Genomic DNA, 13,968 nt, shown 5'->3' on the forward strand with positions numbered 1-13,968 from the left:
CGTAAAGGGGTATCCGATTTAATATTACGTTTTTACATCGTCAGCTCTCTCATGAATGGATATATATTCATGTGAATTACGTCACTAATCGACATGCTTCCCTAAAATTCCTAAATTCGGAGAAGGAGCGACTCGAGTCAACAACCGGTATCTCAATCCTAGCAATTACGACCCTTCTCAGGTCTTTCTCATCTTCCTATCATCCTAGATTCCACCAAATGAATCCCGAAGATGAAAACTGATATGAAATGTAAAAAGTTCTGAAAGGGAACAATTTCCGACAGCAGAATGATCACGTAGCCGAGCCAATCAACCTGAAATTATTTGTGACGCTGGGTTCCCCCCAATCCGCCCAAATCATATTTGTATGAAGCTAGAATTAGGCGATGTGCCGTCATCATGGCGGATGCTTAAAGGGGAAGTTCATCTTGACGATATTTATAGTATAAGAATAGCAGAAAAAATAAAAATATTGGTGAAGGTTCGAAGAAGATCAATCAAGTTTTAAATAGTTATTAGAATTTTAATGTTTGGATCTGTGACGTCAAACGCGAGCAGCTTCCCTCGTATATGGTAATGTAAAAAATAATGAAATGCCATTTTCAAAAAAAAAATATACCAACAGACATATCATTTCACACTCGCTCATGAAAGAAAAAAATATTAAATGATATAAAATTTATGTTTTTTATATTACAAAATATATGAGCAGCTGCTCGTATCAAAAATCTAAAATTCTAATAACTTTCTTAATCTTTGATGGATTTTCCTCAAACCTTCATACAAATTCTTTACTTATTTTTCTGGTAAATTTTAAACAGACATTTCGTCGGAGCGAATTGCAACAGCCAGTTATGGATTATGACATTCACTAAAACGTATTTAACTTCCATGTACATCACTCGTTGATTATGACTTGCCTTGACAATCATGCTTCTTCTACCTTTGAAATATCTTTTTTAGGTGAGCGAAGTGTGGATTTAAAGCACATGGATTTTGTCGACGGCCCCATATTTGAAGTTGTAAAGACACCATGATAATGGTCAGCAGTGACGTCAGGAGTAAAAAGGAAAATGAAGGGGACACAACATGGCGCGTGTGGCAAAATGTATAAAACTATAATGCTCTAATGGGACAAAAAAGCAATCGCCGTATTCTAAATTCAAACACACTATGAATGGCATGTTTCAAGTTTCAGGTCAACATGAAACATCCGAAATATATTATATCATTATATTCTAATCTATTCTCATATTTTCAAATGCCTTTCTGTTCTGTCATCCCTCACAAAATGATTATTTATTTATTTCTATGGAATATAAATCATAATTATGAAAGAAGCAGGTCAGGAGATAAAATTGTTCTTTCGCTCTGATATCAGCTTAAATCACCGGGGGGGGGGGGGTGATAATGGAAAGGAGAACCCGGCAATCAGTAAGGAAAGCGACTGAATAGATGACAGAGAAATGGAACAAAATCCCTTCCGATTATGGGTTGATTTTTTGCCAATTAAGATATTATTTCCAATATAGAGGCATCAATGAAAGCCTCCAGCATCATCTAAGATTGTAATTTCAAAAATGATACGGAATGCCAACCACCCCATTTGTCATCTTTCTCTCCGCTCCCCTCCCCCTCTCTCTCCCTCTCTCTCTCTCTCACTTTATATCTCTATCTCATCTCTTCTCTTTCCAATTTCTCCATTCTCTCCACTCCTCCATTTGCTTTTTAGGTCTACATGCGCGAGGGGGGGATGCATTATAGGCTCACTTTTGCATTATAACGCCATGTTTGGTTGAATTCTGGCAAGTGTCATAATGCTTTCATAATTTAGGTATAATAAGATTCATTATGTCACTGTTTAAATTTAGTAATCTATAAAGGGATACATATCGAAAGTGAAAAAGATGAAATACCTGTACCCCGTGTTTTAGCGTTTACCGATGAATTATTGTTGGCCATCTGTAGATGTGGTTTGTGGGTGAATCAGTCACATTCTGATTTGAGAAACGAACGTTATACCCCTCGGACTTCTTGCCACGCGGTCGGCATTGCTTTGTACCCAAAACACGCGTTTTAAATTGCATTCAAGTACAAACAAAATCCCGCCAAATTTCAAATGGATTTCCACCAATCTCATTCACCTTGGCGCCCCTTTTTATTGTGCGGATGAATATCTTTACTGGGCACCCTAATTACATAATCTGCCCCACTCTATCCTCTTGACACTACAATGTCGGCTTCATTCTCACCCAAGGCTCTAGCTCCACACATGACTGTCAACGTGTGCAACACATTCGGAGAAATTAGAACATGGTGAAAAACCGTGAAATTTGCAGTGCTGTATTGCGCGAACCGGAGGAATCTTGGAAGGTCGCATCTCCCCGGCTTGGCGAGATCTTGTTTCACTGGTCGTGCGTTGGGCGATACTTGGGTAAATTATACGATTGGTGAAGAAAAGCTGGTGCGATTTGCCACCAATTAGTGGGCTTTGGTTGGGTAATGCATCAAGGTGAGAGAACTGCACGCCATTGCGAAGCTGCGGCGTCATTGAGTGACGCACCTGGCTTTGAAGGGTCAAAGGTCAGAGACTGGTCTTGATTTACCTTTAACCGTTCTCTTAAGGCTCCGTTGTCCCTCTTGAAGTTCCCTCAAGAATTGTGAGTTTATTGATAAAAATGAATAGGTTTAGGTATGATTCTGAGTTGTTTTCAAATAATTATTTAACCCCGCCCCCAGGAGAGCGGTAGACTGACTGTGAAAGGAATCGAGGCAAATATTGAATCTCGGATAGACCGAAGACGGTGGTGACGGATATATTCGAGGGAAGCGAACTGGGCACAGAAATAGAGAAGATACTTTAAAAGAAAAAAAATGAAAAGAGGTTCCCAAAACGGAAATCGAATCCGGGCTATGGCGGTGAGAGTGCCAAATCCTAACCACTAGAGCATGGATGTGGAGACGATCAGGCATTGACTTTCAAAATGTGATAAAAATATAAAGCTTTAAGTGAATGAATTGGTGGAGAATCGTTTACCATAAAACGTCGAAATCTTTCACACAGCTACACAGCAAAAACTGTGGTGTTAACCGGTGTACATAGAGGACCACACCAGTTGTTTTACACCGGTGTTAAATTGGTGGTGTTAGTTTTACACCCATAGGTGTTATTACAACACCTTTGGTTGTTATATTTACACTCTTTGGTGTTACGTTCAATCTCTAGGGTGTAGTTTTAACACCTCAGGGTGTGGTCCTCTATTAACACCGACTGGTGTCAGTTTTAACACCACGGTTTTTACAGTGTACGTTAACAGTATACTTTATGTTGTATTATTCTTTGAATATTAAGTCAACATGGTCAATATCTATCACAAAATCACATACTTGCATTATATAAGAAGTCAAAATGTTTTCGACCTCGCTTCGCTCGCTCGCAGTTTTCTTAGAAATTCCCCATATACCATGTCTGGCACCCTCGAAATTTTCGGCTCATTACGCCAATGAATGATAAATTCTCGAGTATTCCATTTTTTTCATATACATAGGGGTCATTAAATTGACTGTGTCTCTTATAGCGTTTTACAGTTAATACCAGGTCGTCGAGCATTTTTGCTTGGACACCGTGTAGCTGCAGAGAACAGGTGTGGCATTTGTTTGTTGACAAAAATGTATCGATGTCCTGACATTATTCCCTAAGTGAAAGGGATAGAACGTGATGCGATCAACAGATCCCAGGTAGGTAAAATAAATGATTAGGGCATTTTAGCAATCACTTTGCAGACGCTTTCTATTACGCAGAGAATCTGTTGTCAAAACTGAAAAGCCCTTCATAACAAAACAGCCTTTGTCGAAAATCGGTGAATCAAAACAGCCGTGACGTCTTGGACACAGCTTATTTGCATTTTTTGTCCGGTCCGTATCTTCAATTCAATTTCAATTTATTTCATTCATAAAAACACATAAATATACATAGTAATAAACAAAATATCAATATAAGAATGTGGAGACAGCTTAGAAGAACCAAGTCTTATACAGTGCTGCCACCAAAATGTAAGCACAAACATTTTAAAATGGACATTTTAACATAATAACTAGAAAATAACGATGATAAATAAACATACAAATTATTAATATTCCAAGACAAACCCTACACGATACTTGAACAAACAAAGCCTGATAATTTTATAAGTAATATTTTTTTTTTAATAATCGTTTGAAAGAATTGAGTGATACACTTAATTTAATGTCATCAGGTAATGCATTCCAAATTTTAGGACCCTTAAAGAATATAGAATTGATACCAATATTGGTTCTCTCAAATGGCAAGTGAAAATCTAAAGGCTTTCGCATATTATACAAGTAAAAATCAGAATTCAATTTGAAAAATGTTGAAAGACTAGATGGTATAATTTTATTAAAAACTAAAAACATGAAAACTGCAATATTAAAATCATTCATATCAAAAATATTCAATAACTTCAATTCTTTGAAAATTGGTTTAGAATGGGCAAGATAATTGGCATGAAAAACTATTCTTATGGCTTTCTTTTGTAATAAGAATAATCTCATCATTGAATAATTTCTAGAATTGGCCCATACAATATTGCAATAGTTTAAATGAGGTGAAATTATAGCATTGTAAATCATCAATAAAATTTTACGTGGGAAATGCTTTAACCTATAAAGTACGCCAATGCATTTTGAAACTTTGTTACAAACTTGATTGATGTGCTCATGCCATAACAGTTTATTATTCACAATCACCCCAAGAAAATTGATAGACGTAGCAACATTTATTTTAGTACCATTCATTTCAATAATAATGTTATTGTAATTAATTTTCTTATTGGTGAATATCATACATTGAGTTTTATTTACATTTAAAATCAATCTATTTACAACAAGCCACTGAGATAGTTTGCACAACTCATTATTGAAGTTAACCATTAAACTGTTAATATTTGTGTCAGACATAAAAACACTTGTATCATCAGCATACAAGATAAAATGTAATTTCTCAGAAATATTGCATACATCATTTATATAAATAAGAAATAATAAAGGTCCCAGGATGGACCCCTGAGGCACTCCGCATCCTACTGTATCTAATTCGGATTTAACATTATTAATAAAAACATATTGTTTACGATTAAATAAATAACTTTCAAATAAATCTAAGAGGACACCACGAATACCATAATTTTGTAACTTATATAAAAGAATATTATGATCTAAAGTGTCAAATGCCTTACTCAAATCCAAAAATAATCCAAATAATATTTCTTTATAATTAAAAGCAGTTGAGACTTTACAAACTAAATCAGCCAATGCAGAGGATGTGGAGTGCCCGGGACGGAATCCATACTGGGATTTAACAATAATGTCATATTTATCCAGAAAATATAAGAGGCGATTGTATATACATTTTTCAAGCATTTTTGAGAAAACAGGTAACACAGATATAGGTCTATAGTTTGAAACATTAGCCGGAGATCCATTTTTAAAAACCGGAACAACTTTGCCAATCTTTAATTGATCCGGAAAAACACCAATAGATAAAACAGAGTTAAATATATTGCACAGAGGATAGCAGATGATATGTATAACTTTTTTAACAATTGAAATATTTATTTCATCAAAACCTGCACTAGACTGATTATCAAAGCTAGAAGTGATTTTTATTATTTCGCCGGGGGTGATGGGATTAAAAAATGCAGTATGAATATTTCGTTTTAAGTACTGTGTAAAATTATTGCCAGAGGTATTGCACTGTATATTATTAGTTAATGAGGAGCCAATCTCAATAAAATATTTATTAAATGTTTGTGCTTTTATGAAATCGTCAGTAATAATTTCATCATGAACATTGATATTTTCAATAATGTTTACTTTTCTTTTATTACCCAGAGCTTTGTTAATAATTTTCCAAGTTCTTTTTAAATTTGCCTTTACTTCAAAAAATTGATTTTTAAAATACTCCCTTTTAACACGTTTTATTTCACTATTAACTTTATTACGGAATGATTTATACGTTCGTTCTCTATACTCCGTTGGATTTCTAATATATTTTTTATATAATAGAAACTTTTTATGACACATTTTGCGCAAGTCTAGATTAAACCATGGCTTATCTTTCCTAGATTTGTTTTTCATTTCGACCTTTGGAAAACATTCATTATAGACTTGCATAAATTGATGCAAAAAATTATTATAACTAGTATTTGGATCCTCATCAACTGTGTGCCAGACGACATTCTCCAATTTATTTGTGAAATCAAGAATATTATGATCATTAACGACACGTTTAGTTAATTTTATTTTTTTATTAGGTATAATAACCTTTGAGTGTATACAAAATATGGGGAAATGGTCGCTAACATCAACAAGGAAAATTCCACATGACACATCATTTAAATCATTAGTGAAGATATTATCAATCAACGTTACAGATTGATCCGTAACTCTGGTTGGATAATGAATAGTGGGATAAACAGACTTAGTCATAAAAGCATCCAAAAAATCACTAACATTTGAGCAAGAATCGGCATTATACAAATTAAGATTAAAATCTCCAATAAAATATAATAATTTATTTTCACTATTTACATTTCCTAAAAGAATATTTAAGGATTCAATGAAATTAGGAAATGATGAATTTGGAGGTCTATAAATAACACTGAATAAAATATTTTTTGGGCAAGACTTTATTTCTATACAAATACATTCAATAGATTCAGAAAAAATATTATATTCATTTCTATGTACAAAGTTAAAATCATTTCGAATAAAAGCTCCCACACCACCCCCTCTACGTCCTGTGCGGGGAAAGACCTATAAATGAATAACCGTCAATTTTATAATCAGAATCATTTTGTTTAAGCCAAGTTTCGGTGATACCAATAGCACAAAAGTCTAAATCAATGCAATTTAAAAACGATGTTAAACCATCAATGTTTTTCTTTAAACTTCTGCTATTTATATGCAAACATGAAAATCTATTTTTGACATTAATAAAAGACTCACAATCTTTTAGACATGTGTTGAATTCATTTGGCAAATAATAATTTTGATTGGGGCCATTAAAAGAATCACTACCATCAATTGGAGACAACAATTCATTGATCCTCGATAAATCAATATCTTGTAAACATTGTTGATATAAAATGCAGTCAGGCATGTAAGTTAAAACAACATAAAAATAACAAAACAAACAACAAATAGAAATGAGTTAACACACATACAATTATAGTTGGGAGGTAAAAAAAGCAACCAAAACCAAACCAAACCACCGGGGATCTGTTCAAAATATTATTTTGTAGAACAATTTATATCAAAATGTTCAAGTATATTCGAATAAATACAATTGAAGAGTCAATACGAGTTTAAAACAACAAATAAACAAACAAAAAACTCAGTCTCATTTGGCAAGAAGCAAGCATATTACAATTTGTTCAGATCACTTTGTCTTCTGATTAGTTGTCTGTCAAGTTTTCCGCCCTCATTTTTGACGATGGCGAAGACACGACCATCAGATGTCCAAGAAGATGTGACTTTTGGGTGGCGAGAGGTCTGAGTTAGGAGGTCGGCATTCTTCTTCGTCAAATCTTCGACTACCACCACGCCGGACCCTTTCAACCTTCTCCGATGCTTCATCATCTGTTGCTTTGATTTAAAAGATGTGAATTTGACGATGATGGCAGGAGACTTCGAACTACTGTGCAATTCGTCCCTAGAAGTCTGACGACTCGGGAGTCGGTGGGAACGGTCGATGTCGACGGCATTCATCTGGACTCCAATCCTCTTCGCGACATCAACCACAACAGCATCGGTGTCCTCCTCAGGCGTCACCTTGACTCCAAGAATGCGTATGTTGTTTCGACGCGAGTATTGCTCGATGTGATCCAGCCTGTTTGAGAGTTCGTTCACCTTATCTGCACTGGCTTCAACCTTGGATTTGACGTCATGGAGCTCGTGAAGCTTGATGTCGATCGCCACTTCAAGATCGTGGAGGGCAGCAATCTTTTCGTCCAGAGCAACACGCAAACGAGACTCCATTTTCAGAAGATCATCGCTGATCTTTTGCCGCTCAGTCGCCATGGCTGAAGCCACAGCCTTTTGAACTATCATCTCAAGATGATGTGGGCTAAGAGCTCGGTCAGTGTTTGACGACTTTCCGGGTGGTGTGAACGAGCGTTTCTTATTGGGAAACCCCGTTGTTACTGGGGAAACTGGCTGGGCTGAGTCCGATTTAACTCTAAATCGGGTATTGTGTCTTTTCACAGCATCAGTAGACATAATGAATGAGTTACGTAACGACACAATAAAAACGTTAAACAGCTCTCACACAGACAAGTACAAATTGAGTCACACAAAAACGTCAATGTGGGACTAGAAAGGCAAGTAGACTCTCTGTATTGCAAACTACAGTGAAGGTACAAACTGACTCACCAATATAAATTCACAATAATGCAAGTTCTCCCGGTGGTTAGGAACAGTTATCCACACATATATTAGTCCATTTTAAGATCCACAGATGGATAGTCCAATAAAAATCAAACGATGCAGTAAAAACATGAATCTGAGCACGAATGGTCAGGGTATAAGCATTCACTAAGATTGCCTGGCAAAAAAAATCTTAAGACGATGTGCTGTCCCGGTCCACCAACTTTCGACAATGACCTCTATTCTGTCCATTGTGCTTTGACGGGTATTTTCAATAGATTTTCAACGTTGCAGAAAGCGTCTGAGAAGTGGATTCTAAAATACGGCAAACTAAGGCGATTCTCACTTCAGTGCGCCAAGACCTCAATTCATGTTTCAAAGGAGTATAGGGCTGATTTTCAGATACGGTTGGAGAGAAAAAAAAAGGTACGTACAGGTGTACCCGGCACCCGTTATATTGCAGCAACGGTTTGTTGATATAAATGTATCCAAGTACGTGCTGACTGAAGGGGGATACAATTTCATGTGATTAAGAACCTCCTTTCAAGGAGGTAGAATAAATGATCCTCTGTCCGTCTCAGCGGACTGTTATCGCACGCAGAAATATGACAAGCCATGAAGTTTGCACGTTGCACACGATGCCGGGGCCCCCGTTACCCCCTGTGACTGCCGCACTTTACCCTTGGTAACCAATGCGGAGTTTCAAAGTCAATACACTCCAAAAGAAATACATTCACAAAAATGGCGTTGGCTTATGTGAAATGGTGCTTTATTTCATCATCCCAGACGAACCAAGATTGAGATAAAATACTGCAAAAACAAACAAAGAAACATATAATAAATCATAATGTATGTGTAACAACTGAAACTAATCACTAAAGCACTAAAGAATAAACTTCACTATTCATACAAATACTATACTACCAAGGACTCTTAATACTATAACAAAATGTAATACGTATTGATCTACATTACTTAAAAGGTTAATTAGATATACTTATAAATATAACTATTTTCTTATAACAGTCGATATGTCTATTAACGGATACGATCCATCGCAAGTATGTCAGAGTTACATGTATATCGCATTACATAATACTTAAATTACTGAAAGAAATAACTTACCAATTGGAGGCTTTAAGCAGATTACACCTTATATAGCACACTTGTAAAATCTAGATGAGAAGCTTGTCAAAAACACAACTTAGGAGTTCTATCTCTTTCTCTGAATCTCTGTCGCTCTCTCTGAAAACTTTGATAAAACTGATAGCTGAAAGCTTTTTCTCTCTATATAAAGCATGCAGAAACTGAACCAACATAGATCATTCTTTTGCTATGTTCTTAAGTTATTGTTTCCCAATTAGAGTTGCTGGTACTCTGACCATGTCTTAACAGAAAACCAGACAATGAACTTGATTAAGATATTCAAATCGGAACAATGTAGGGTGGACCTACAGTTTGCTCTTTGGCTTGGCTTTCTCTATGCCTATACATTAACACATAACCTGCCCTATGGGACTTTATGTAGAAAAGGATTAAGAAAAAGATGCAGAAATGCAGAAATGAAACATCTAGGAAAGTGGAAATTCAATTAAAACAACATATAACAAGAAATGTAAACAGCCTAGAAATTACATATATCTCACTGCACACTGCTGCAGTGACATGGCTCCTTTAACTGATTGCCATCAGTTACTTAACTTAAACACACACAACATCAATTATGTCTGAATATCTAAAATCAACCAATAAACTCAAAATCGTATATATACATGCAAGATACTTTAACTGATCACCTATCATTATTGAACTTAATAACAAAAAATGTGAACCATAACATTCCAATCCCGTTGCTGTCAGGCACAACAAAATTAAGACATATCTTCTTAAACTACTTTGGATACACTAAGAAATATTAGCCATTAAGCATTAAGTATAAAATCATATACTGTAACTGCATGCATGCCAGCAGATTCAACAAACAAAATAAATCAAATCAATTACTAATGCATATGTACAGAAAAACTGGAAGTAAAGAGAGCTATAAAACTAGAAAGAAGATAAAGACTAGAATGTGAACAAGAAAACTAGAAAAGCAGGAAAGATCAAAACCATATGAAAAACTGAAATGACAACTCTAGCGAAATGATTAGACTAATAATGGAAAGAAAACAAGAAAAGGGAGAGAAGAGATTGAAAGAGATAAGAAAGTGGAAAACAACGAATTACATCAAATCAAATCAAATGTTCATTTTGTGTTGTTGGCTCCTTGATTGGGAATTCCCTGGTCTTCTGTCTTCTTTGACCTATCTTCATGTAGACATGTAAGGTGTCTACCTCCACAGATTCTACACACTCTCTTGTTTCTACATTCTTTACCACGATGTTGATCTGTAAGAGCGCAACCAAAACACAACTTTCTTTTCAAAAAGAATAATTTTCTCTCTTCAATAGATTTCATCAAGAAACTAGAACATGATTCGAGGTGATGGCTTCCATCACAGAAAGGACATATAGAGCTTTCATCCTCCAGCCCAGAGATGCAAAAGATCTGTGCATTTCCATTTGGAGATCGCCTTGATAGGTTTAACCTTAAAGGTTCCAACTCAGGAATGTTCGCTCTGTCAGCTGCTTTCTTCACAAAACCAACGAAACACGAGAACGATGGATAACTTTGGGGGCTATTAGTTTCGCGCCATCTATCAATTTCCTCTCGCCATTCATCTTCCAAGTACTCTGGCAACTTTGCTACGAGCTTTGCATTCTCTTGGGGAAAGTCCAGGATTCCTAGATTCTTGACCTTCGTCTTGGCTGACAAGACCTTCTGCAAGAAGTCGGAAAAGTCTCTCAATCCACTTGCATCTTTACTTTCAATACGTGGCCACGAACAGAGCTTTCTGGTGTAAGCAACACTGAGAGCACTTGGGTTGCCAAACCTCCTATCAATTTCCGCACGAGCCTTCTGATAACCATCGTCCTCTCCTAATAACAAATAGTGTTCAACAATTTCTTTAGCTTTTCCACAAACGTAGGTGTTCAAGTAGTTCAATTTATTAGAGTCACTGATTGGCTTAGCATCCACCATGCAATCAAATGCATTCTTCCACAAAGGATAATTCATCGGTTCACCACTAAACATTGGAACATCGATATTTGGTAGTTGGCTAGTTGCTGCCAACTGTTTACTTACTTCACTTTGTCCAATAGCAATGCGGGTGATTTGGGCTACACAAGCTTCTAACGATGATACTAAACTGTCCAACCCAGCTGGCACCCATGGGTTACTGAGATCAGATACTGCCTCGGTTTTCTGATGAACTCCTGTCTTTTCTGACTGATGGAGGTGGATCTTTTCTTGTGAATCAAAGAATCTCTGCATTCCCTCACTCTTCTCTTCCTTTCTCATTCCTCTAAATGAAATCTCTGAATCACTTTCACCCAATTCTTCATCTTCAAATTCCTCTAATACTTGCTTTATGGCAGTCAATTGAGCTAAACGCTCGCGTCTAGCTAGGCGATCCTTTCTCATTGCAATCTCCTTCTGTTGCCGTTTGAAGGTAGCTTCTTCCTTATCTAGTTGCTGTTGAAGAGCTATCCGTCGCTTTCTAAAAAGTTGTTCGACTTCTGTTTCTTGCTGCAACAGTTTAAGATGGTCATCTTCAAATGACTGCTTAACCTTAAGAGAGGCTTCATGTTTCTTGATGGACAGTCTCTCACTCTTCACTGACTGAAGAGAACTTGCATGACTCTTAGCCACTTGGCTAGTTCTACTCTTCATACTGTGAACACTTATCTCACTTAGAGGAGATTTATCTTCACGTATCTCTTCTACTAAGTTAGACTCTTCTATAGCCGACATCTTCCCTCTCAGTTTCTCCTAAAAGCCAGGACTGCTGGTGTCTGTCACGAGCTGCTTTAAGCACTTGTATTTTATTGTGACTGCCGCACTTTACCCTTGGTAACCAATGCGGAGTTTCAAAGTCAATACACTCCAAAAGAAATACATTCACAAAAATGGCGTTGGCTTATGTGAAATGGTGCTTTATTTCATCATCCCAGACGAACCAAGATTGAGATAAAATACTGCAAAAACAAACAAAGAAACATATAATAAATCATAATGTATGTGTAACAACTGAAACTAATCACTAAAGCACTAAAGAATAAACTTCACTATTCATACAAATACTATACTACCAAGGACTCTTAATACTATAACAAAATGTAATACGTATTGATCTACATTACTTTAAAGGTTAATTAGATATACTTATAAATATAACTATTTTCTTATAACAGTCGATATGTCTATTAACGGATACGATCCATCGCAAGTAAGAGTTACATGTATATCGCATTACATAATACTTAAATTACTGAAAGAAATAACTTACCAATTGGAGGCTTTAAGCAGATTACACCTTATATAGCACACTTGTAAAATCTAGATGAGAAGCTTGTCAAAAACACAACTTAGGAGTTCTATCTCTTTCTCTGAATCTCTGTCGCTCTCTCTGAAAACTTTGATAAAACTGATAGCTGAAAGCTTTTTCTCTCTATATAAAGCATGCAGAAACTGAACCAACATAGATCATTCTTTTGCTATGTTCTTAAGTTATTGTTTCCCAATTAGAGTTGCTGGTACTCTGACCATGTCTTAACAGAAAACCAGACAATGAACTTGATTAAGATATTCAAATCGGAACAATGTAGGGTGGACCTACAGTTTGCTCTTTGGCTTGGCTTTCTCTATGCCTATACATTAACACATAACCTGCCCTATGGGACTTTATGTAGAAAAGGATTAAGAAAAAGATGCAGAAATGCAGAAATGAAACATCTAGGAAAGTGGAAATTCAATTAAAACAACATATAACAAGAAATGTAAACAGCCTAGAAATTACATATATCTCACTGCACACTGCTGCAGTGACACCCCCAAAACATTGGTTGTCAATATCTGTAATGAGTATTCTACTTCGACTTTCTACAACTTTTCTTCTAACCAATCAAACTGGATTATTACAGGAGGTTATAATGGTAGCTTTTAACTTGCTATCCAATGTAAACTTGTATTGAACGCGACCCTGGCGTATGGCTGCGCCTGCGCCCTGTTGTATATAACTTATTATACAATAGCTGTTACCGGAGCTGTTATAAGCTAGTGACATCGTGGAATTTGATTGGATGAGAGCAGAATGTGTCAGAGAAGTTACGCATCTCATTGGAGAAAAATGAGCAGTAAGAATTCTATTAGACGGGGTACTGGTCTTCACGCGACAGCTAAATCATCACTGAAGACATGCACGATGTTATTATTTTTTGTACTTATCAAATGTCTGTCTGTAGCATGATGCATTCTACAAGCTTCAATAAAAAGAGGTAGAATATTTTGCCAATAAGGTTCCCTCTAAACGAAAGATTATAGATTCTGTATCGAAAACGGGTAGACACACCACCACGGGGTGAGGATGCAAGGGACAATCGGCATATGGACCCCTCAGAAGAACAGCCTGTGGCTGA

The 13,968-nt window shown here is 36.2% G+C and overlaps 1 protein-coding gene across 2 annotated transcripts; it reads right to left on the reverse strand.

Moving 5' to 3' along the window:
- Positions 1-3,940: 3,940 nt before the first annotated feature.
- LOC129254761 (uncharacterized) lies at positions 3,941-13,375 on the reverse strand. 2 transcript variants are annotated; one of them, XM_064103009.1, is made up of 3 exons: positions 12,840-13,375; positions 9,571-12,528; positions 3,941-9,255 (listed from the first exon to the last, which is right to left on the reverse strand). In XM_064103009.1, the coding sequence occupies exon 3, from the start codon at positions 8,296-8,298 to the stop codon at positions 7,444-7,446; it is 855 nt and encodes a 284-aa protein (XP_063959079.1). In that variant the 5' UTR covers positions 8,299-9,255; positions 9,571-12,528; positions 12,840-13,375; the 3' UTR covers positions 3,941-7,443. The 2 variants fall into 2 exon arrangements, with proteins under 2 accessions (XP_063959079.1, XP_063959075.1); XM_064103005.1 differs by lacking the exon at positions 3,941-9,255 and having other exon boundaries at positions 9,262-12,528.
- Positions 13,376-13,968: the final 593 nt, after the last annotated feature.

The sequence above is a fragment of the Lytechinus pictus genome, chromosome 1, assembly GCF_037042905.1.
Source record: "Lytechinus pictus isolate F3 Inbred chromosome 1, Lp3.0, whole genome shotgun sequence".
Classification (NCBI taxonomy): Eukaryota; Metazoa; Echinodermata; class Echinoidea; order Temnopleuroida; family Toxopneustidae; genus Lytechinus; species Lytechinus pictus.